Source organism: Vulpes lagopus, chromosome 23 (assembly GCF_018345385.1).
Source record: "Vulpes lagopus strain Blue_001 chromosome 23, ASM1834538v1, whole genome shotgun sequence".
Lineage (NCBI taxonomy): Eukaryota > Metazoa > Chordata > Mammalia > Carnivora > Canidae > Vulpes > Vulpes lagopus.
The window spans coordinates 45,139,717-45,162,582 of NC_054846.1; the positions used below are offsets into that span (position 1 = coordinate 45,139,717).

The 22,866-nt window shown below is 36.1% G+C and overlaps 1 protein-coding gene and 1 non-coding gene across 6 annotated transcripts in view; one reads left to right on the plus strand and one right to left on the minus strand.

Annotated features, from left to right (window-relative positions):
- The window catches only part of NAP1L1 (nucleosome assembly protein 1 like 1), a 34,497-nt gene extending 19,676 nt beyond the window's left edge, over window positions 1-14,821 (plus strand). For 3 of the 5 annotated variants that reach the window (XM_041738128.1, XM_041738130.1, XM_041738129.1), the window contains 12 exons: window positions 3,208-3,349; window positions 3,616-3,696; window positions 4,378-4,506; window positions 5,470-5,541; window positions 6,349-6,488; window positions 7,117-7,262; window positions 7,359-7,378; window positions 9,358-9,480; window positions 10,208-10,237; window positions 10,751-10,801; window positions 12,447-12,518; window positions 13,215-14,821. In XM_041738128.1, the coding sequence (XP_041594062.1) occupies window positions 3,208-3,349; window positions 3,616-3,696; window positions 4,378-4,506; window positions 5,470-5,541; window positions 6,349-6,488; window positions 7,117-7,262; window positions 7,359-7,378; window positions 9,358-9,480; window positions 10,208-10,237; window positions 10,751-10,801; window positions 12,447-12,482 (970 nt within the window). In that variant the 3' untranslated portion in view covers window positions 12,483-12,518; window positions 13,215-14,821. Of the gene's footprint in view, window positions 1-3,207; window positions 3,350-3,615; window positions 3,697-4,377; window positions 4,507-5,469; window positions 5,542-6,348; window positions 6,489-7,116; window positions 7,263-7,358; window positions 7,379-9,357; window positions 9,481-10,207; window positions 10,238-10,472; window positions 10,628-10,750; window positions 10,802-12,446; window positions 12,519-13,214 lie in introns of those variants that run through there. The other 2 variants (XM_041738126.1, XM_041738127.1) reach the window with 2 other exon arrangements.
- On the minus strand, window positions 705-766 carry LOC121481689. Its single transcript, XR_005985360.1, has one exon. It is a non-coding gene; the product is annotated as a U7 small nuclear RNA (small nuclear RNA).
- Window positions 14,822-22,866: the final 8,045 nt, after the last annotated feature.

The window sequence follows — 22,866 nt, forward strand, 5'->3', positions numbered from 1 at the left end:
TCTATTGCCTTAATATTTATTGCAGATGTTCTATGAAAGTTGAGTGTGAAGATCTATCTGCTGAAATTAGTACCTCAGATTTATTAATTGTGTTGTTCAGGTTCTCTTTATTATTGATTGCTTTATCTAACAGATTCTGGGAAGAATGTGTTAAATTTCCACTTAATCTGTTTCTCCCTGTGATTCTATTAGTTATGGATTAATATATTTTTGAAGGTGTATTATTAACTATATGTTGGTGATGCGTATATCTTGACCATTTTGTTCCAGTTACCAGTATAAAATATCCTCTTTTATATTTTGTGGTGGTGGTGGTATGAATTGTTTTGTTTGATCTTTAGACCGCTATTCTAGCCTTCTTTTGATGTTTATTTACCTGGCATGTCTTTCTCCATCCTTGTATCTTATCTCTAGTATGTAAGTTTGCTGCTCTATTAGTAATTTTAAACTCTTTGCATTTCTTGAAAGTGGTATTGTTTTTGGACATAATTGCTATTATTTTATAATTTATTGTACTATGTATCTTTCTCTTTTTCTGCTTTCCATTAAATAAATAAAATTGCCTTCTGATATTAAAATTGCTGCATTTTGTTTTTTATTATGGTAAAAGGGCTTCTAACCTAATATCTAAGTTTATTTACCCATATTGATTTCTTAAATTTACTAATGTCTGGTTTTTTTTTTTTTTTTTTTTTTTGGGGGGGGGGGGGTTTCCGGCGAGGGCCGGAAAACCTGCTAGACAAATTCTAAAAGAGCTGTAAGACTCGGTTTTTTTTTTTTTTTAATATATATACGTATATGTTCTCTAGTTCTCTTTTTTCCCATCAAGGCAACAGTAAAATTTACCAAGGTTTTTGGCCACCCACACTTACATAGTATTTCCTGAATTTTTTTTTTTTTTACTTAGAAATTATTTTTAATGTAATGAGTATTTGTGACATACTTCCTGAAGCTTCATATGTCTCATACAATTTTTATTTTGCCTTCATATTTGAATAATAGTTTGGCTTATAAAATTTTAAGTTCAAAGTTCTTAAATATCTTAAAAATTCATTTCTTCTTGTATCTGGAGTTTTCTTTTTAAGCCTGTTGTCCGATTCCTTTTCCTGTATAGGTTATTTGCTTTTTCATTGAACACACTTAGAATTTTCTTTGGTCTTTGATATTCATGAATATCATTCACCTGTCTAGGGGTTAGAGTAAGGATTTTCATATTACTTTAATTCTGAGAAATTTATTGCTCTTCAGATATCCACCTCCTGTCTTTCAGCTGTTGCTAATTTTGTTCAAATCATTTTTCTGACTTTCCTGCTGCTTTTCTGGAGAGTATTCCAACTTTAATGAACTTCCTTAAGCTGAACCTATCCTGTTTATCTTATTTGTTGGTTATTTTTTTTAGCTACTGTGTTTTTCATATTTAATATTTCTACTTTGTTATAGATTTCTTGGTCTTGTTTCTTCCCTCCTCTCTTTAAATATATTTACATTGTTCTAATAATACAGCTTCAGATGATACGTATTTCATTCTTTCATTAGAAATTATACTCCTTAAAGGTTTAGTTATTTTGGCTGTAGAGCTCAGGCTCACTGGCTGATTTACTCCTCAATAATGATTATTGAGGGAGGAGAAAAGATCAGGCTCTGGTTTGTGACAGTTTCGTGGAATTTAAGAATAGAGTCTGGTCACCTGAGACTCAAAGTTTACTGTCAATTCCAGGCAATTGTCTTTGGCTGCTTGGGGCAGAGGAAGTTGCTCCTTTGGTTGTAATCTGTTGTACCTGGGTTGGAGGGGTGGAGGAGGGAGTGCTTTGTAGGCTCTCAGCGAGTCCAGCTGCCATCAACGAACTCCTAAGAATGCTGGCACCTGGGCTTTGTGAAGGGTGAAGACGTCAGGCACTGGCTGTTGTAAGGCAAACCCAAAATTTCAAAAGCTTTCTTCCAGTCTGTCCTGTTCCCCGTTCTGCTCGTTCTCGCCCATTTCCAGGTGGCAGTTCACCCTGTATAGTTTAAGTCTTACTCAGAAGTTGCTCCGTAGTGTGTGTGTGAGTGTGTAAGTCCCTGAAATAGTTGTTTTCTTCTTGGTTCTGAGGTTCTAGGGTTCACTTTTTTTTCCTGAGATATGGTGTAGGTGTGGGCAGCACCCCATGTTATTTCATCACCTTGACAAAACAATAAGCTTTACTTTTAACTGTAAGAAATAAAAAATTGGTAATAGGTAATTTGTTTTTTTACTTCTGATTAATGTAACTAAGGTAGCGGTTAAGTAAGAGAAATACTTGATTTACAACAATCTGCTCATGGCAGAAAATTCTAACCTGGATTCTGGATCTGTTACACAGATTCCCTGAAGTTAGATCAATTTTAAGTGAACAATTTTTGGGTGGTAGGAGATTCATAAGTTTACTTATACTTCAGGTGGCTTATTACCCCATAGAAAATTGTATGATTTATGAATTATATCTCAAAGCTAATATTAAAAGTCCCTTCATGAAATATAGCATTTTTTTTAATGTAAATTCAATTTTTTTTTAAAGATTTTATTTATTCATGAGAGACCGAGAGAGGCAGAGACACCGGCAGAGGGAGAAGCAGGCTCCATGCAGGGAGCCCGATGTGGGACCTGATCCCTAGACCCCGGACAGGGGAATCATGTCCTGAGCCAAAGGCAGACAGACACTCAACCACTGAGCCACCCAGGCGTCCCTAAATTCAAGTTTTAAATACAGAGACTAAAAGAGGAAATAATGGTGTAGGATATCATCCTTTTTTCTAATATACATATACTCCTCTCCTTTTCCCTAAAAATAGCTGGTATGGGTGAGATATGCATACTTTATTTTTTTAAATCAAGGTTATTGTCGTTATTCTCAGGATGGTCAGTCCCTAACTTTTTAACCTCCTAAGATAGACTGTTTTACAGCTTAGATGCCAGCACTGACAAGTCTTTGCTGAACTTGATTATAATGAAAAATTTATGTCATTTACATCTTTTTATCAACTTACTGTATCTGTTTAAATGTTCACTTTCGAAATATTTTCTAGTTAAGTCTGTGTATTTTATATTTCTTGACTTTTACTTTGAGTAGACCTTTTGTTTCAAATAGGAGACTTAACATTCACTAACTTTTATGCTTTACTATTCAGTATGATAGAAGTGTGAGTGTTTTACTCTGATGCTATGTAACTGGTGCACTTCCAACCTTTCAGTTTGCCTAGGGTAGTTAAAAGACGAGTGAATGCTCTCAAAAATCTTCAAGTTAAATGTGCACAGATAGAAGCCAAATTCTATGAGGAAGTTCATGATCTTGAAAGAAAGTATGCTGTTCTCTATCAACCTCTGTTTGATAAGGTAATGATTTCTACTACTTTATTTTCTTTACCTAAAATTTGAGATTATAATAAAGCTCTGGAAATACAACCAACCTTGCAGATGGTTTAGTTTTTATAGACCTCTCAGCAAAGTGGTTATTCGAGGTATTTGGGAAAACTCAGTAATAGCAATTCAATTGGTGATATGCATTCATAAAATCTACACACAGCTTTAATGCAAAACAGCTAGTTTTTGGCTTGGATGTCTGTTTTTATGCAAGCTTTTCTTTTTTTAAATCATTTTAGCGATTTGAGATCATTAATGCAATTTATGAACCTACGGAAGAAGAATGTGAATGGAAACCAGATGAGGAGGACGAAATTTCGGTCAGTACCAACTTTAGTGTGTTTTTTTTTTTGTCTTGGAAATATTTTATTGTAAGATTGTTGGTGAGTTAACAATAATCAGAACAGATGAGCCACTGTTTGCCCTGGTACCATCTGTACCCAAATTCATTTTTCCCTTACATTTTTTAGTATTTAAATTTTATAGATCATGTAAATTTTTCCTTTGAATTTAATGACATGCAAAGGATTGTTCTTGTTTTTCAAGTAATAGAGGCTTCTAAGTGATTTGCCTACAACTAATAAATGGCAGGATTGTGACACAGATACGGTGTCTGTTCTATGACTATTTCCTGAGCGTTGCTATTTTAATATTGGTTGATAAGGAGAACATGTTTTGATCAGAAACACCAAGAGGTGAGGATTTGGGCAAAGTTTGTATTTCTTTTTTTTAACTAAAGTTTAAAAATTTTTTTCTCTAAAACGGTTTCCCCATAGCTCATAGGTTCTATGTTTTGGGAGGGTTATGGTAGTAGCAATAAGTAAGGTTTGGTATGGGTAACAGCAGTGTTTACAGAGTTGGATTAGAACTTGTTTGAAAATTGCAGTTGGTGATTGAGGATTTGCTGGTTTCTGTACTTCACCACTGGATGTAAGTTAGGAGATGGGTAAGATTTTATCAAGTGATCTGATCTAGTTATTCAGTAACTTATGCTTATCTAGGAGGAGCTAAAAGAAAAAGCCAAGATTGAAGATGAGAAAAAGGATGAAGAAAAAGAAGACCCCAAGGGAATTCCTGAATTCTGGTTGACTGTTTTTAAGAATGTTGACTTGCTCAGTGATATGGTTCAGGTAATTTTATTCATTAAAAACATCAGTTTACCTCAAAGGGTAAAAACCTTTGAAATTTAAATGGGTATGATAACTAGTCACTCCATTGTTGACCTCTATAGAATGATTGCTGTCTCTTGAAAACTGTTACCTGTAGAAGTAAAATTGCATCTTTGATTAATGTAATCAAATAAATTATAGTTCATTTTCAAGTTAGATACTGAAATGGTCCCTTTGACAGTTGTTTATCATTGAGCAGTGTTTTGTTTAGTCTTGTGTCTTCTCTGTTTAGGTGCTTGGTATTATTAGAGTGGAGAGAGGAAACTTAAAATCTCATTCATCTTACCAAAAAGACCTTTTCAGTCTGAAACAAATATTGAGGGACATTTGTGTTTTAAAGGAATAACATAAAGATCTTTAACTCCTTTACAGTTGTCACTTTTTTTTTGAAATCCAACACAGATGTCACCTTCTCAGGGAGATTTCACCTGTTGTAATCAGAAGCATTTCTTGAGCCACTATTATCTGCATTATAGTACTTTTAGTGTAGTTTAGTGATTGAAGTCAAGAAAAAGAAATCTCAAAACAGTGACTGCTTATTGCATTTCTACTTTGGCAAAATACAGAAGGACCTAGCAGAATGAAAGGAATAAGAAGCAGCTGGAAAAGGAAATGCTTTTAAAGCAAATATGCCTTAGTTAGACTTGGTTTTATGTTCTTCAGCCCATTCAGTCTGATGATGGGTATAATTCTCTGTTAAGTTACTTTTTTTTCTACCATTGGCAGTAGAAATGAGTAAAGCTTATAAGTAAACTATAGCTTTGGTTTAAAACCATAATCTGGAGAGTAGGTCTTATGGTTTCTAATTGTTACCTCACTGTATAAATGTCTCAGTCACCTAAATGTTTATTGTCCAGTGGTAGCACACTAATCCTGAAGTGCTACTACGTTAGATTCTCATTTTAGTATTTTCTTAATTTGCAGGAACACGACGAACCTATTCTGAAGCACTTGAAAGATATTAAAGTGAAGTTCTCAGATGCTGGCCAGCCTATGGTAAAAGAACTTTGAAATATTTTTAGTTTTGAACATTAGACATTAATAGGTAGATATATGGAACTTTCTAAAAAGTGATATTCTAAGCCTAGAAATGGTGAGAAAGAAGTTGGTACTCTTAATTATTGTTAGGAAATAAATGTTTGGGTGTTGGTAATTATGATACAGTATTCCTTTTCCTCCCTCTGAACATAAAACTGTTATTGAAATATAGTAAATCCTTGTGTCTAGATGAAGAATAGATAAAAATGATAGCAAGGAAAAAAATAATAGCACCCTGAATACCTACTCTGTCTTAAAAGGTATGTGTCTGGAAATTACATGAAACAGAAGATGTTAGAGGCCCCCCACTTCCCCATGATGAAAGATCAGCTATGAGCTTCTCCTAAAATCATCAGTATTATGTGAAGTATGGGCAAAGCTACTACAGACTATAGATTCTTTCTTCTATCGTGTGTAGTAAAGTTGGGCTATTTCTCTGTCACATTGGGGTAGAAGAAGATTTAAAGTCTTTGTAGGGATGAAAGGAGGAGGGAGTACTAGGTCAGTTTATTTCGTTCTAACCTATTTTATAAAAATGCTACTAAATAGAAGTTGTAAGTTGAGCTAGGTTTTATTTAGTTTTATTTTGTGCCTTGTTTTGCTTTTTTGACATAATTTGGGGTTTATCTGACCCATTCCCGGAGCAGAAAAGGCATTATCACCTACTTTATGTGTTTGTAAAAATCAATAGATTAAATTTCACTTAATAAAGCATGAACATTTATGATGCAGGAGTTTCATCGTTTTTTTTTTTTTTTCTTAAAGAGTTTTGTCTTAGAATTTCACTTTGAACCCAATGAATATTTCACAAATGAAGTGTTGACAAAGACCTATAGGATGAGGTCAGAACCAGATGATTCTGATCCCTTTTCTTTTGATGGACCAGAAATTATGGGTTGTACAGGGTGAGTTTGATTTTACTACTTTCACAGAATATTCGATTTCTATGTCTTATTGTTTTACTTATGATTTGTGATATTTAGTGTTTCCTAGTGTGTGCTTGATACATAGTTTAAACATTTCAGAAAAGTGTTTCTTAGACAAGCATACCTATTTTCCTAGAACTCCTTGGCTTATGGTATTGCAGACATCTTTGCAAAGGAGAACACTTAAATTTACTCTATTGTGAATTTGTGCTACTTGTCAATATTTTTGTTGAGAAAATGTGTTTAGAAATAAAATTTTCCTCTTTATATTACTATTGAAAGCATTTGAGCCAATTTTCCCCCCTAAAATTGGTAATACAAATAATATTTGGGGTGCTTGGGTGGCTCATTCAGTTAAGCGTCTCTTGGTTTTGGCTCAGGTCATGATTGCAGGGTTGTGAGATTGAGCCCCAGTGTCCCAGCCCAGAGTCTGCTGGAGACTTTGTCCCCCTTTGGTCCTCCCCTTGTTCATGTGCAAGAGTGCTCTCGCTCTCTAAAAAAGAAAATCTCAAAAAAATATGTAACATTCAATTGGATAAATCTTAGCTCTTCCAGCAATTAAGTGTAGTATGTTAATTGTGATAGATTCTTCCCTTTGTTTTGCAAGGTGCCAGATAGATTGGAAAAAAGGAAAGAATGTCACTTTGAAAACCATTAAGAAGAAGCAGAAACACAAGGGACGTGGGACAGTTCGTACTGTGACCAAAACAGTTTCCAATGACTCTTTCTTTAATTTTTTTGCCCCACCTGAAGGTAAATAGTGTCTTAGTTTGGGTATTGATGGTTGTTTTATTGTAAGCTTTTTAAAAATTTCCTTACTCATTTGAATTTCTTTTCTCAATTTTGCAGTTCCTGAGAGTGGAGATTTGGTAAGTTAAATCGTTATTTTTGAATTGTTCACTGTGAAACTTAAAGAACTGTTTCTCGGATGTGGGGAGTTGGATAGTTGCTACTTGCCTGAGGCTTGCAGTGCATGAAGAAGACCTGTATCCATCTGAAATTATTTCATTGAAAATGCATAGAGTGCTTTCACTGAGAAATGCTGAAAGGCTAAAGACTTTTCTTTTGAGGCTTGTGGGGGCTTCAGGTTCTTAAGATGATAGTTTTCTTATTGAAACTCGGATGTATTAAGTCATTTGGACTATTTACTCCTAACCACATTCTGGTTAGAATCCTTTGAATTTGTTACTCCAGTGGAAACATGCTTTCATATTGTGGCCATGAATTATGTGATCCCATAGCCAAGAGCTTACTTATTAATGCCTGTGTTACAGCCTGGAATGAGGAATAACCTCAAAGAGGTCTGTGCAGGCAAGGGTGTAAGCTAGGTATGTGTTTTGAATTTACTTTTCTGTTGGCAGATTTTTTTTTTTTAATTTATTTATTCATGAGAGACACAGAGAGGCAGAGACACAAGCAGAGGGAGCCATGCAGGGAGCCCAATGTGGGACTCGATCCCGGGTCTCCAGGATCACGCCTTGGGCCAGAGGCAGATGCTCAACTGCTAAGCCACCCTGACGTCCCTCTGTTGGCCAGATTTTTGAACTTCTATTAACTCAGTCTAAGTAGTTTTATACATATGGAATTAGAAAGTATGTTTATTTTGAAGTACTTTTGAATTAGAATAGTTTTGGCTAAGACTTAGACCAGATCTATAAAAGCCAGGTATTTCTGCCTATAAAAAGTGGTAATTGGCTTGGTTCAAAATGCCTTTTGTTAAAATTAAAAAAAAAAACTTCCGTGGGATTAAAAAGAATATAAAAGTGGCACGTGGATTTTAGGTAGAACTACTTAGCATTAAGATAGAGTTTTCATGCTATTTTCATGTTAGTGAGTGGGTTGGAGTTTGTGTTGAAGTGAATTTTTTTTTAAATTCTACTGTCAAATATTGATGGTGACAAAAACGGTCTTGAGTTGTTACAGATAGAACACCTCCACTAGTGATTAGAAATCTTTCCTTCAAAGTCCACTGCCCCCTTTTGTGGTTTTTTTTTTTTTTGGCTGTTTGTTAAAGTGGATTATGTTGATGATTCAAAATAGACATTGATGGAATGTTAATTCATTGGTATCATGGAACTTAAGTGGGATTATTTTAATTTTGAATAATGTCAGCACCATTTCTATGTTGTGCTTTGTCATTAAATAGAACTCCTTAAAACAGAAATTATTAAATATAATTCTTTCTCATTTGGCATTATACATGCAAACTGCTAATAGACTATCTTTAAGGAATTGTGAAGTGATCCTCTGTGTTTTTATGTGCTGTATACCTAATGTTATTTAAATCCTGAGATTCTTAATATTATTCAATTTGTGTTTTCAGTGATGAGTATTTATAAGGAAAATTAAAATCACATAACAAAGTTGCTTTTATATTTTAATTTTAAGTAAAAAACTAAGCAATAAATAAAGTTCTAGTTTTTATTTTCCTAAACTTCTCTAAGTATATAAACTGACTTGCTAACTTTATTAAAAACCTGTGAACATAAACCATATATAGATTACTGTTTAATCACACACAGAAGGGATCCCTGGGGGGCGCAGCGGTTTGGCACCTGCCTTTGGCCCAGGGCGAGATCCTGGAGACCCGGGATCGAATCCCACGTCGGGCTCCCAGTGCATGGAGCCTGCTACTCCTTCTGCCTATGTCTCTTTCTCTCTCTGTGACTATCATAAATTAAAAAAAAAAAAAAAAAAAATCACACACAGAAGATAATTTTAAAATGACAAAGTTAGAAGTGAAATTGAATGTAGCTTCATTAGGATTTAATCCTAAAAGTCTTGCATGTGCCTAATTAAATAAGTTATTAAATATTGTGCTTTTTTTTTTTCTTAAAAAACAAAACAGGATGATGATGCTGAGGCTATCCTTGCTGCAGACTTCGAAATTGGTCACTTTCTACGTGAGCGTATAATCCCAAGATCAGTGTTATACTTTACTGGAGAAGCTATTGAAGATGATGATGATGATGTGAGTGAATCTGAATCCTGCAGTGAAATCATTTGGTGAGGGTATGATGGTCACAATTGGTGAGCAGCTTAATGAGTAAATGTAAATTTTTAAGAAAACAGAATAATTCAAAAGCTAATTACAGATGTCCTGTAGGTAACTTTCCTGAATTGTTTTTAAATATTTCCTTAGAATATTTGGTAGCTTTTATTTTCCTGCTCTTTATGAAGACTGCTCTGAATTAGTGCAACTTTTGGTCAGTGTTGTAGATGTATTATGTTCTTGGTTTTGACCAGACAAAACATACCTGAGATATTTTTTATTGCATAATAGAACAATACTAGGAAGCATAGAATTTTTATCTAAAGGAATAATAAGCAAGAATTAAGGTAAAATTAGGCAGTTCTCATATTTTGGTTATCTTTATTGCTAGATGTCATTCAAATAGGTTTCAGGTTCTTTTTGTGCTTGCTTATACTTCACATAAGTATAAGCAAGTAATGTTTATAGTAATAGTTGTCTGATCACACCCACAATTGTACTGTGTTCTTTAACTTTTTAAATTGTCGGATTTAGATATTGGCACTGAGTTGAGTGATTCCTGCAGCTATTTAATTTATAATTAATGGCCTTAGAGAAAGTATTTTCCTCGTTTTAGATATTAGTGGATACAGTGATGGCTGTAACAAATGCTATTCTCAAATGTTTGTTAGCTTCATTCAAACTTCATCCTTTTTTCCCTTTTTAGTATGATGAAGAAGGTGAAGAAGCGGATGAGGTAATGTTTACCAAATGAGCAAATAATTCTCTGTTTAACACACTGAGAAGCAAATTGAGTGACTTATGTATTCCTTTGCTATAATCATTATTCTGTGATACGGGATAAAATCCTTTTGGAAAAAAAATATGGTTTTAGAATTCTACAGCCAAACAATGTATGTATGAGGTTTCAATAAATAAATTGCAAAACTCAGAACATTTTTTTTATTTCAAATAATTCTGTTCTGCTGCAGGGTTATCAGCTCTTTGAAGAAGTCAAAAGCTGCAGTAAACTTTTTCAACGTTGGCTGCAGTAAATCTTTTCAATAAAAGCTCTCTGGATGTCTCAAGTTGTGTTGGGAAATTTTTCATATTAGAAGCTTTCAAATTAAATTGCATTGTCACCAAACTCTGTAATCATGAAAATCTTTTGACCTATAGAGTAACTTGTATTAAAATTTCTCCATACATTATGAGCCATTTCTTCCTACTGTGTACCTACTTCATGGATGCATTTTGAACTTTAATATAGGAAGGGGAAGAAGAAGGAGATGAGGAAAATGATCCAGACTATGACTCAAAGGTGAGCAAAATTAGTGCTGCTTTTTATTAAAGGCAGGTTAAATAAGAGTTGATGTTTCTTAATATAAGGTTTATTTATTTATTTTTTTGTCCGTTAAAGTCTTTAATAAATCCTTTTGACTGGAGATAATGTATATTCTGTTTTGATCCCCATTGGCATTTCAGTAGTACATTAGATTTCAGTGCACATTTCCTAAGAAGCTTTATTTTTGGTTCTTTGTATTTTTCTTAGTCTCAGTTTAGGCTAAATAAACCCTAAGATTTTAATGTACATTATCTTGGGCTCTTTTATTTATTTGAGAGAGTGCAAGCATACACAAGACAAAAGTTGGGGCAGAGAGAGGGGAAGAGAAGGGTGCTCTCTGCTGAGCAGGGAGCCTGATGTGGGGCTTGATCCCACCCAGGACCCTGGATTGTGACCTCAGCTGAAGGCTGAAATTAACTGACTGAGCCACCCAGGTGCCCCTGTGCTTTTTAAAAAGTGTTTTTAAGAAGCATTTTATTTTCATTTTAGTTTTTAAAGATTTAGTTATTGTAGAGAGAGTGAGTGGAGGGGGAGGGGTGGAGAGAAAGGGGGTGAGAGAGAGAGAGAGAGAGAGCAAGAATCCTCAGCAGACTCCCTGCCCTAGTGCAGAGTTTGATGCAGGGATTCAGGGCTTGACCTCGGGCTTGATCCCAGGACTCTTAGAACATGACCTGAGCCAATATTAAGAGTCAGCCAGTCTTTAACCGACTGTGTCACCCAGGAGCCCCTAGAAGCATTTTAAATTCTTGTTTGTATTCTTAGGTTGTTTTCCCTCCAAAGGATAGCTTTTTGCTTTTTTTTTTTTTTTTTTAAGATTTTATTTATTAGAGAGAGAGGCAGAGACACAGGCAGAGGGAGAAGCAGGCTCCATCAGGGAACCTGATGTGGGACTCGATCCCAGGGCTCCAGGATCACGCCCTGGGCCAAAGGCAGGCGTTAAACCGCTGAGCCACCTGGGCTGCCCCCAAAGGATAGCTTATAAACAAAGGTCAGTTTTTAAATAATCTGATTGCAGGAGTGCTTGGGAATAGAGAAGCAGTGCTGTTTGTTGGAGTCTCCCAACCACTTCTGTTCTTTATCTTTGAGACTCTCAGTTCTTGGGAGTTTGTTATATCAGAGTTGGTAAAGCCCTTTGTCTCCCCCCCAAAATACATAGTACATTATCAAGATTCATTTGAAACTTGGTTTCTGTTAAGTGCATTTATTCATTTGCTAAGTACTGTAAAATATCCAGAAGATACTTTAGTGAGCAGGTAAGAGAAGGGGTAATTAAAAATCAAATTAAATAGTCTAAAAGGTATAAATTAGTATGTCTGAATAATCTAGAAAAAGGCAAAAATAATTGGTGATATGACTAACATAAATTGCTTGGTTAATTTTTAAGATTATGGTTCAGTGTGTTATTTTATGGAGTTCATTCCACAATGTAAAATTTGGGCTTTTGCATTTTTGTGATTTGCTAATATTTGAATAAATAGTTTGCCATCCTTGCTATACCATTTCCTTAATTTGGCAAAAATTTTGGTAGAACGATGAGATCATATAATTACGATAATTACTGTTGAAAATTAAATGAAGCAGGTAGAAGAAGATAGATTGACTTGTTGTTTTCCTTTAACAGAAGGATCAAAACCCAGCAGAGTGCAAGCAGCAGTGAAGCAGGATGTATGTGGCCTTGAGGATAACCTGCACTGTAATAGCCTAAACACAACTATTATTTACTTCCAGCCTTATGTTTTTGTATTTTCTTGGTAGACTCAGTAATTTTTTTTAAAGGAAAGGAACTGATAATTTTAGACCAATTTGTTCTACGTAGCATTTTCACTCTAGTTTTTCTGGCAGTTCTATTGACCGCACAAATTCTTCCACGCATGTTCGTTCATCACTACGTGGTTTGGTTCTTTGGGAGTAATTTGTATCCTGTAACAAAGAGTATAGATTACAGCCGTGAAAGGGAACAGAACTATTAAAAGAAACAGTTTGCTAAATTTTTTTTTTCCTGAAGAACCAAAGTTTTTTTAGCTGGTAGTTGAATTGGGTTTACATTGGCTTGCACTAGCTGTGCCTTTCATGACTTTGTTATAGAAATGCAGTGACTTAGACTAAGACAATTCCTCATTTAAAAAACAAAACTTGTTGAGACAAATATATGGTTAAGAATTTCCAGTAAGACCACAACTGATAACTAGATTATTAATGGAATTTTGTATTTTAGGTGACATAGTTAGAAACCTAATAAGGAAATAATAGTAAAGAAACCTAACTCATAGTGTGGATATTACTATAGGGAGGTGAATAAAACCTATTTTCAGAAGTTAAGCCTCATTATTTTAACTGTACTTTTAAATTTAATAACTTCCATTAACTAAGCATCTTTTCTTTATGGTAGGGTCTACCTTCTGCTTCCCTGGAAAGGATGAATTTACATCATTTGACAAGCCTATTTCGAGTTTTTTGTTGTTACTGTTTGTTTGCTTGTTTTTGTTTTTGCAGCCTAAAATAAAAATGTCAAATATAATTTTAGTTCTCAAAAGAGAATGTCTTAATTTTGTACTAATTCAGGTAGAAGCAGAGGCCTAGCTTGAATTAAGCATTGTACCCAATTTACCCTATTATGGAAGAAAAGAGTGTCAGCTTTGGGAGAGGTACTACATCTGCTAATTAAGAAAGTATAAAAAAGACAAAATCTTAAATGATAAATGTTGTACTGTTTTTTTAAAAGAAAAATTAGAAAGGTTAAAATTTCATTTCCGTTGATTAGAACTAGAGAGAAGGCCCCAAGCCTCTATGGTTAATTCGATTCTTAAACTGCTTTTAAAGGATGAGTATGTCATTTACCCATGCTTCTGTTTACTATGTATTAAAATGGGTAGTACTGTTTACCTAACTACCTCACAGATATGTTAAGGCATATTAAGTTAAATTTTATGAAATGTTTCTCGATCTCATTAAAAGCTCAAAAATTTGGACCTATTTGTACCACAAGTATGATATTCAGCATTTTATTCATACTAGGGTTTGATAATTCAACTGGAAAACAAAGGTTTAAGTACCTCTATTCTGGATCTGGTCAGGTAACACTCTTGCAGATCTTCGTGTGGCTCCTATCTCAATAGAAACTGATAGATGAGCAATTCTTTGAAAAGGTCCAAGGATTGTTTTTAGGTATTTTAGTTACGACCATATTGTAGTAAAATACTACAGAGATCATGGGACTAAGTAGGAAGAAGACCATTTTTAGGGGGAAATGCCATTAAATTTGAGACTGTAGAGCCACATTTAAAATACCTCAGGCTAATTACTGTTAATTTTCGTGATAAGCTTATAAGCTTTGTGACAGTGAGGGGAGACTAAATGGATTAGATAATTAGAGGACAGCCTAGAGTTCCTGCTCTTAATAAACTTATATTGTTTTTAGAAGCGATAGTTTCCTTTTTGAAAACTTAGTATTAAGATCTTGGAATGTGAACACATCTTGTTATTTGTATAATACTATTCATTCCTCTCCTGAGATTTTAATTAACTACTGGAAATCCTTAACCAGTTGTGATAGTTTGTAGGAAAAAAATGCCATGAAAAACATTATGTTTTTCCTCTTTATTTTCAAACTGTTTTTGGTTGCTCTGATTAGACCTTCTTTGCTGATTTTTGTTTTTGTACCCATAGCTCATTTGATCACAGCCTTTTCTAAACTGAAAAAATTTTAATCTCAAGATAGAATCCCATTTTTAATGAACTTAAGTAGCAGAACCCCTATTTTTTTTTCTCATTCCTTTAGGTACTAGCTATTGCCAAAGTGAAGGGGGCAGATACTATTTCATCTTGTTATATAAAGGGGATGTGGTTTGCAGAGGAATTGTTTTCTTAATAAATGTGGCATTGCAAGGATATTAGTGTTTATCTATGCCATCTCTCCAGTTCCAAAATGGTTCTATTCCATTCTAGAAATTGAAATATGTAATTTGAAATCCTTAATAAAATTTGCATTTAATTTTATAAAATGTACTGGTGATATTTTGGGTGGTTTTTTAAAAATATGAATATATTTGTATCTATATACTTTTTTTTTTTTTTGAAGAGCAGAAGAGTAGAGATGTTTAGAAGTAGGCTATTCTGTGCTTAGGCAAGAATGGCTTGTGAATTTGTATAATTTTAAAAGCGACCTCCCAAGCCCTGCAAAATGGAGTTTGTTACTGGAAGACAAAGATTTTTACTCTGAGTTAACTTTAGACATTTTTGAGACACTTTGAATTTTGTCTTTACATTTCCAGTTTATAGTTTCCCCTGCTGAGGCACAGATTACCAAGAAGTTCTATTTTTTCTTTCTAGAAATGGCAAAATCTCATAATCACCTATATAAGCAAATACTTTGAAATTTTTTTCTGTCATTTTATGGTCTTTCAGATATGGTAAGTAAACAACCAACAGTTTTATAAATCACTTAGGTTTTTGATTTAACGCGGATGTCTGAAAGTTAAATTTATGTAATTTTTCAGAATTCTTTTATAGAGTTCACTGAAATAGTATTAGTATTTCTGTGACATAAAAATACCTGAAGTGTGTGGACCTGGCTTACAGAGTAACACTTAAGAAAAATGGGATTCTACTATTCAGTTTTTAGCTCATTTAATAAAAACAAACCTGGAAGGGAGACATTAGCTTTGATAGGAATATTTTCATTATTCTGTAATAGGTTAATGATACTGATTGGTGTATACTTAGACCTGTAAGATAACTGAATTACTGTTCATATGACTGCCGCTTGTAAGGCAGTACAAATTTTGGGGTTTATCTGAGTTGTAGGCCATTACCCTTACTAAAAATAAACTTTAAATTACTGTTTGTGAAAACCTGATCGTACAATGCAGAAATATTAAACTAATATTCAGACATTCTTTGAATGCTTGGTTTCAGGGCTTGGTTTAGAATTTGAGTCCATTTTTACAGGTTAGTCTTAGAAAAATTTTAGCCTTTATATTTTTTGACTATTTGAGTCCAGCCAAATGTTATTTTAAATGTACAGAATAAATGGGTAGTTTAGGAGAAGTATATGTTCTTAATAGGAATCTTAGGAACGAGAAATCCTATGCTACTTTAGTGGGTTTTTTTTGTTTGTTTGTTTTTTTAATCTTCCTGCACTGTATATATTCTTGGTAATTGTGAACTGGATTTTGTTTTGAAAATATGTGTTCATAACTTAGGTAATTTGCTACTTAAAGCACTAAGTCTAATAGCTGAAAAGTAAATATAAACGATAATGATGAGATTAACTTACAGATGTATAGTAGTGATTTTGTATACTGGTTTAAAAATCCAGATATCAGAATATAACTTGGATTAAAAAACCAAGTTCGTGGACTAATTAGGGATCACTTATGTGACTTCTGAGAAATGGAAATATCATTGTTGGAGTGTGAAATTATTTTAAGGATGAATGTTTATCCATGAGAAAATTTTAATTGATGTATTAATTATATTTTCAAAAAATACTATGTACTTTGTATCTTGTGTTTCTTCCATTTAACATTCTGTACTTGTAGGTTTTTCAGTTAAAAAAATGAAGGTATTGAGTAATTATCTTACATGTAAAAATAGGTGAGAAATGGAGTATAACAATTTAGAAATAATAAATTGCCAGCAGGAAATAAGTCATTAATTCAGTTGCTTAATTTTCATATTGAGAAAACTAAGAAATTGAGAGTTTGTAGCTTTTGCAGATCTCTTACTTGTTCTGAGTTTTATTTTGAAAGGAGAAAATGTTGCTTAAGATGAATGGAGTTTTTAGTTCCTTGTGTAGTTTAAGCTTAAAAACTAAGAAAGAACTGGGGATGAGTAATCGAAAGTGCCAGAAATTGACAGATCTCATATCAAGAGTTAGTGATATTGATAATCTTAATTTTGTTATTCATAATGAAGTTAGGTAATTGTGGCTCTGAAAAGTTTTTCATGGAGTGGTAAAGTAGTTGCTACCAAGAAGACTCAAAAACAGGTGACAGCTTTTTAGCTAGAATTTCAAAGAGGGGTAGGAATTTGTGTAGATCCAAAGATGGATCCTTTGAGTGGAGAGCAGTTCAAGTGAAGGTCTGGAGAAAACCCTGAAAATCCTGAGGTAGGACAATCTCGGACACATTCAAGGTGTTGATAAATGGATGGAGATACAAGCTTGGGGCCAAGCCATGGAAGACGTAGCCACAGAAGTCGTTTTAAAGGGTTTAAAACACTAAAAACCATCTGTTCAGAGTATTTCAAGTGAAGATGACCCTCCCATGAAGGCAATTTTTAAACTAAGACATGATAGATACTCTTAACTGTGAAAATACAGTTGAAAGAATTCTTGTGTATTCTTACATCACAGTGTGTTGGGTTTTGCTAAGTATAGCTGTGTATTCTGAAGCATACATTTAGACACGTTTTTTTCTAAACTATTTGACAGAGTTGCAGGCATCATGTCCTTTTATCCTTTAAATGCTGTTTTTTCCTCATTATGAAGACATTCTTACAGAATCAGTACAAGCAATGTTGTGCAATCAAATTTGTGTGCACCAGTGAACATAGATTAAAAACTGAATACACACTGAATGCCTCCAAGTTAATCCAACACAGTAGGACTTTTTCCCAGCCTTCCTCCAGTCCGTATTTGTTCATTAGGAATGAGAATTGTGAATGAGGTTGCTCTATATAGGAATTTAAAACCATGGATAAAAATGGAAAAGTTGTATAGTCCCTAAACAAGTGATGAACTAGCATTTTTTAAATGCATGTGGGAATAAAACCGTTAACGCATTTGGTGGTAGAATGGTTAAATACAGGTTCTGGGGTTCACCTGCCACTGTTCATTCAACCTCCTTGTTTGGTGTAGATTGTGGTGAGCACTAGTGAGAACACATTAATGCTTCTAGTGCTTACAACCTGATACATAAATAATGAGCATATAGTAAACTTCCTAAACAAAATCCAGAACTTGCGGTTAGAATCCTCTTTTAAATTGATTTTTGCAGTTAATTTTAAAACTAGTTGGTTTTTTTGTTGTTGTGTTTCTAAAGGTAAAATGTCTCTTGGCTAAAGGGGTGTCCTATTTGTTGTACAAAAGAACAGACTAAGGCTGAGAATATAAACCATTTACCCCATTTCAAAAGGTTTTGATGTAAAACTAAAATGGAAAAGAATAATTTGTTCTCTAAAGTCAGCTAGCTAGTTTTTAAAAATCTCATTATCTATTTTTTAAATACATTTTCTTATACTAAGTTTTGGCCCTGACTCCTATCCAGGAATGATCTAGAGTAAAATTAAATGAAGTGTGATAGTCTTTAGACATGAATGCTCCAAAACGCCCAAGTTGTTGTTAAGCCCATCTTCTCCATTCCTAACTTTTATTTGGAGCTCCGGACATTGTGACAGATAGATAACCAAGAGGTGGACGATGAGAGCGGGTGTCTGTTTTGGAATCAGATGTGATTTTCTAGACTCGGATTAGGCTAGTTGATTTAAGTTTCAAAACCAGAAGCTGGATCTGGCCTTTTTGCTGTTCGGTTGGCTTGGTGAGCAGGCCTGCAATCTTGAGAGCAACCTGAGTATCAACAACCCACCCTGTCTAATCTGCATTTGTGCTGTTTGAGTTCTGCGTGGCTGCCTTTTCTTTCACCTTCCTGCTACTGGTCTTTTGTGCATGTCTCACTTAACACAGATCCTCTTTTTCATGGATTCATTTATTTATTTTAAAGATTTTATTTATTCATGAGAGAGAGAGGCAGAGAAGCAGGCTCCATGCAGGGAGCCCTACATGGGACTCAATCCCTGGGCTGAAGGTGGCACTAAAAAGCCGAGCCACCCAGCTGCCCTGTTTCACTGATCTAATACCTACTCTGGTCCTTCAGTTTTGAACTGGTTCTGCCAGTTTAAGAAGTAGCTCGGGATGCATGCTCACTGTCGGATTTCCTAACTTGTAATACTGGGCCTGGAAGATAGAGGTGGAGAGCAAATTTTTGTACGTGTAGATCAATTAGGACTTACCTGGCCGTACCGGGTCATTCTCCTGAGGTCATGTGGCAAGATAAAATGATGGATTCTCAGTAGTTCAGTCTCCTGAGCCCACCAAGATGCTCTAAAGTCTTTTGTCGTCAAATTCCTACATACGCTTGGCTTATATTGAGGAAATCATAAACCAAAGCTCGATTGTGCATACTCTGTAAAACCCAGTGGTTCTGTGAAATCCTGGAAAGTATCCATAGTCGCAGTTACTTAGTACTGAATAACAAAACCTTTCTCAGAACATGGACAAGATTTGTTTTGTTGATTTGGTTATAGTTCATTTCTGTTGTACTGAGCCGCACAAGGGGCAGCCTTTGAAAGGCAGGGACTGGAATCCTCTGAAGGCTTTCATGCACAGGAGGTGGTTGATGTTGGATGAGACCTCGGCTGAGATGTAGCCGATGCTTACCTAGATACGGCCTTAGAGTAGAGGAGCCGGGTTCCAAGCCTTAGGTAAAAGTTGCATCCTTTTTATCACCTAACCTGGGAAGTCCTCACTTCTATATTATTTTGGTTATAGTCACAAACCTACCCAGGTTTACTTCTGGAAGGGGACTATGTCTTCCTGGAGGAATGATAAGATTTTGGATGAGGAACTGAATTCTTAAAATGGCCACAATTTTTTTATTTTTATGAAAAGTTGGCTGCAACATTTTTTTTTTAATAACAGTTTTTCAAAATGACCAGAACCTACAGAGTTTAAATTATACGTTGTATGCCTGTTAATGGAGAATGAGTGTTTTTACTTTATCGTATTAGAATCTTTATCGTTTGACTATTGTGGACGATTGAGATTATTTTTTTTTTTAATTTTTTTTGACGATTGAGATTCTTAAATGTACACATAATTAGGTCATTCATAATCATAAAAATGTCGATTGATTAGTAAAGAAACCTTAGATGGTAAGTATAAGGTGACCAACAAGTATAGATTTATTTTTATTTTTTTAAAGAGCTTATTTATTCATGATAGGCAGAGACACAGGCAGAGGGAGAAGCAGGCTCCACGCAGGGAGCCCGACGTGGGACTCGATCCCGGGACTCCAGGATCGTGCCGTGGGCCAAAGGCAGGCACTAAACCGCTGCGCCACCCAGGGATCCCCTAGATTTATTTTTAAAGGTGAGGTATAATATATTGTGAGGAGTTCAGAGGAAAACACTGCTGTATTGCGTCAGCATTCTAGATCCTAATCATTTTTGAGAGATCCCAATATGTACCCATTTAAGATAATAGAGATAATCTTTATTTAATCTTTATACTTGAGGATGGTAATTATTTCCTCTTTGTATGTAAAGGTAGAATTTTAAGAACTTTAACACGTGCTCACCATTGGCCTCTTGTTGGAGCCAGTAGGCCGTTCACATGTTTGGCCCCTGTCTGTGTTCCTACCCACCCTGAGAAGTCTTCACGGGCTGCCTTGCAGCTAATTCTGTGTGCACTAGTGGTTAAGTAGGCACACTTTGATTAAGCTGGGGATTTCAGAATATCAAATATATTAGAGTACATAGAGTTAATCTGGATTAATTCTAAACAGCCTTCAGATATGCTGCCCCTTGTGGTTTTCATACACGTTGGCTGAACAACGAACCAAATGAAACGTGGGCTAAAAGGGGTTTTCTTCTAAATGTAAGTAAACGTAGGTTCTGGGGCTGGTTTGGGAGCTTCATAGTTTTCGAAAAGGCTTCTGCTTTGCTGTTCTTGGCATATAGCTTCTATCCTCACCCCCACTCCCTTGCTTAATTGGTGGGAATGGCTGCTGTGCTCTTACCCATCTGCCAGCTTTGAGGCAGCAGTGGGACTGGACTGAAGGACGCAAAAGACTCAGCATCGAGTCCTCTTCAAAGAAGAGCCTGTGATTCCTGGTTACGGCACCAGAGGGAGACCTGGACATCTAGAGCTGAAGGAGCTGGAGGGAGGAGGAAGGTTAAGATGACCACACGCTGGTCCCATGTATTGAAGACCTTCAGGTTTAGAAAAAGGTGGTTTGACCAAGGGTATCCTGGAACATACAAAGCAGTAACTGTATCTCAGAAATAGGTGGACAGGCCCTAGTAAGGTCTGGGAATACAGCCCAAAGAAGGAGTTTTGGCCAGAGTCCTGTCCTTCATTGGAGGCTTTTCGCGTCACTGTGCATGCTGCTGTCCTTGGAAATGGGTACACAGGTCAGGCCGAGACTGGCTGAGGTGACCGTGTAAACGGGGTCTCCCGAGGAACGACTATCGCCGAACGTCTAGGTCTGACTTGTGAAGGGATGGTCCTTGTTACTCCGCTGATTTACTTAAACCCGGTAGTTGCAGCTAAGGAGCTGAAGGGGAGTTTTGTCCTGTTACCGTGAGACTCGGTGTTCCTGGGGGGTTGCTGGCAGGTCGGAGCTTGCCGTGAAGAGGTTTCCTGGATTCGGTCTTTGCTAAAAGAATCTGCACTTTTTTGGGGCGAGGCTGCCACACAGCTCTTTCATTTTGTGCCCTTCACTCTTCTCTTGCACCCGTCCCCCCATCAGTGCTGTTCTCTGCCGCCACATCTGCCCTCCCGTCCTTGGCCCACAGCCTGCATTCCTCTTCCGAAGCAACCGTGCCGTTCACCGCGCGCAAGCAAGGTTATCATCCCATCTGTTTTCCTTCATCCCTGGAGTTTTGGGAAGCATTTTCGACACAGCTGCTTTCCTCTGAAGCCTAACAAAAAGCCTTTCAATAATGATCGGATTAAAGTGTCTGTGTCTTCTCAGACTGTGTAATAGAAGACTGCGAAGACGGAGTCCTCCTTGGAATCCAGTCCCTTAAGTGGAGAGACTTGCCAAGTGGCTAGCAGACGTTTGAGTTGTGAACAACAGGAGCGTTTACCTGGTTTGAGTGGAAATGGACTTAGGAAAGGATGCTAGGGCTCATGGGCTCGTAGTGAAGGCAGAGGTTTGGATGCTGTTCGGCCAGGGTAATGCTCCAAAACCGTCCACCAGTGTTGTCACGGTCACTGGACTACCTGATGCTTCTCTACTGACACTGCAAATTGTGTCAGTACTTTGTGGGGCTGTTTACAACACCCCAGCAAGATTCTCATACCCTCCTAACCTTCCTTCATTGGGCTGCCTTACTCGGCTCAAATAGATCTCCTCCTTGATTCTGAATTTACGACAAAAAGAAGAGAGCTGGACCCCAGCTCCGTTTCATCCACTCACTTTCATTTGTCATTTCAAAGCTAATATTACCTTAATGCATTACCAGGCTCCTGAACTCCGTTAACTTGTTGGACATCTTCAAAAAAGTGTCTTCAGCCTGCCTTCTCTATTTTGAATAACACAATTTCAGCCAGAACTAACATTTAGACTCCTTTAAGTGCTGTCTGCCAGCACCATCCTCAAGCGTTAGCATGATCCACTATGTGGCTAGGTACAATGATAAAAACACTAAGATGTTAACTACTGATCAGATGAGAAGTAGTGGGATATGGTTAGGGAGGGGAGTCCACTACACCAAAAGAAATCTAAGTTGTGAGGTTTGAATTGGGCTTTTGGAAAACAAAACTTTTGATAACAGTTGGAAAAGATTGGTGAAGAAAGGTGCACAGATAAGTGACTGAAGCTAATATAGGGTTGAGTGCAAGGTGAGTAAGTTGTAAAGGAAGGGGATGCCTGGGTGGCTCGGCTGTTGCCTGCCTTCACCCCAGGGCGTGATCCTGGAGTCCCGGGATCAAGTCCTGTGTCGGACTCCCGGCATGGAGCCTACTTCAACCTCCTCCTGTGTCTCTGCCTCTCTCTCTCTCATAAAGAAATCTTTAAAAAAAAAAATTGTAAAGGCAAGTAGGACTTCTGAGGAGTTGTAACGTTCCTATACAATGAAAGGTAACTAAGTTTTATATCCTAAGAAGAGAACTGGCAGCAATGTAATGTATGGAATGGTGGAGATTCAGGTGGTTAGCCTGTTACAAGACGAAATGAGAGAAAAACCTGAATTAGGCTATTGGCAGAAAGGGCAGCGATAGCTGCTTGGCAACGGCTGAACCACAAAGGGATTGTAAT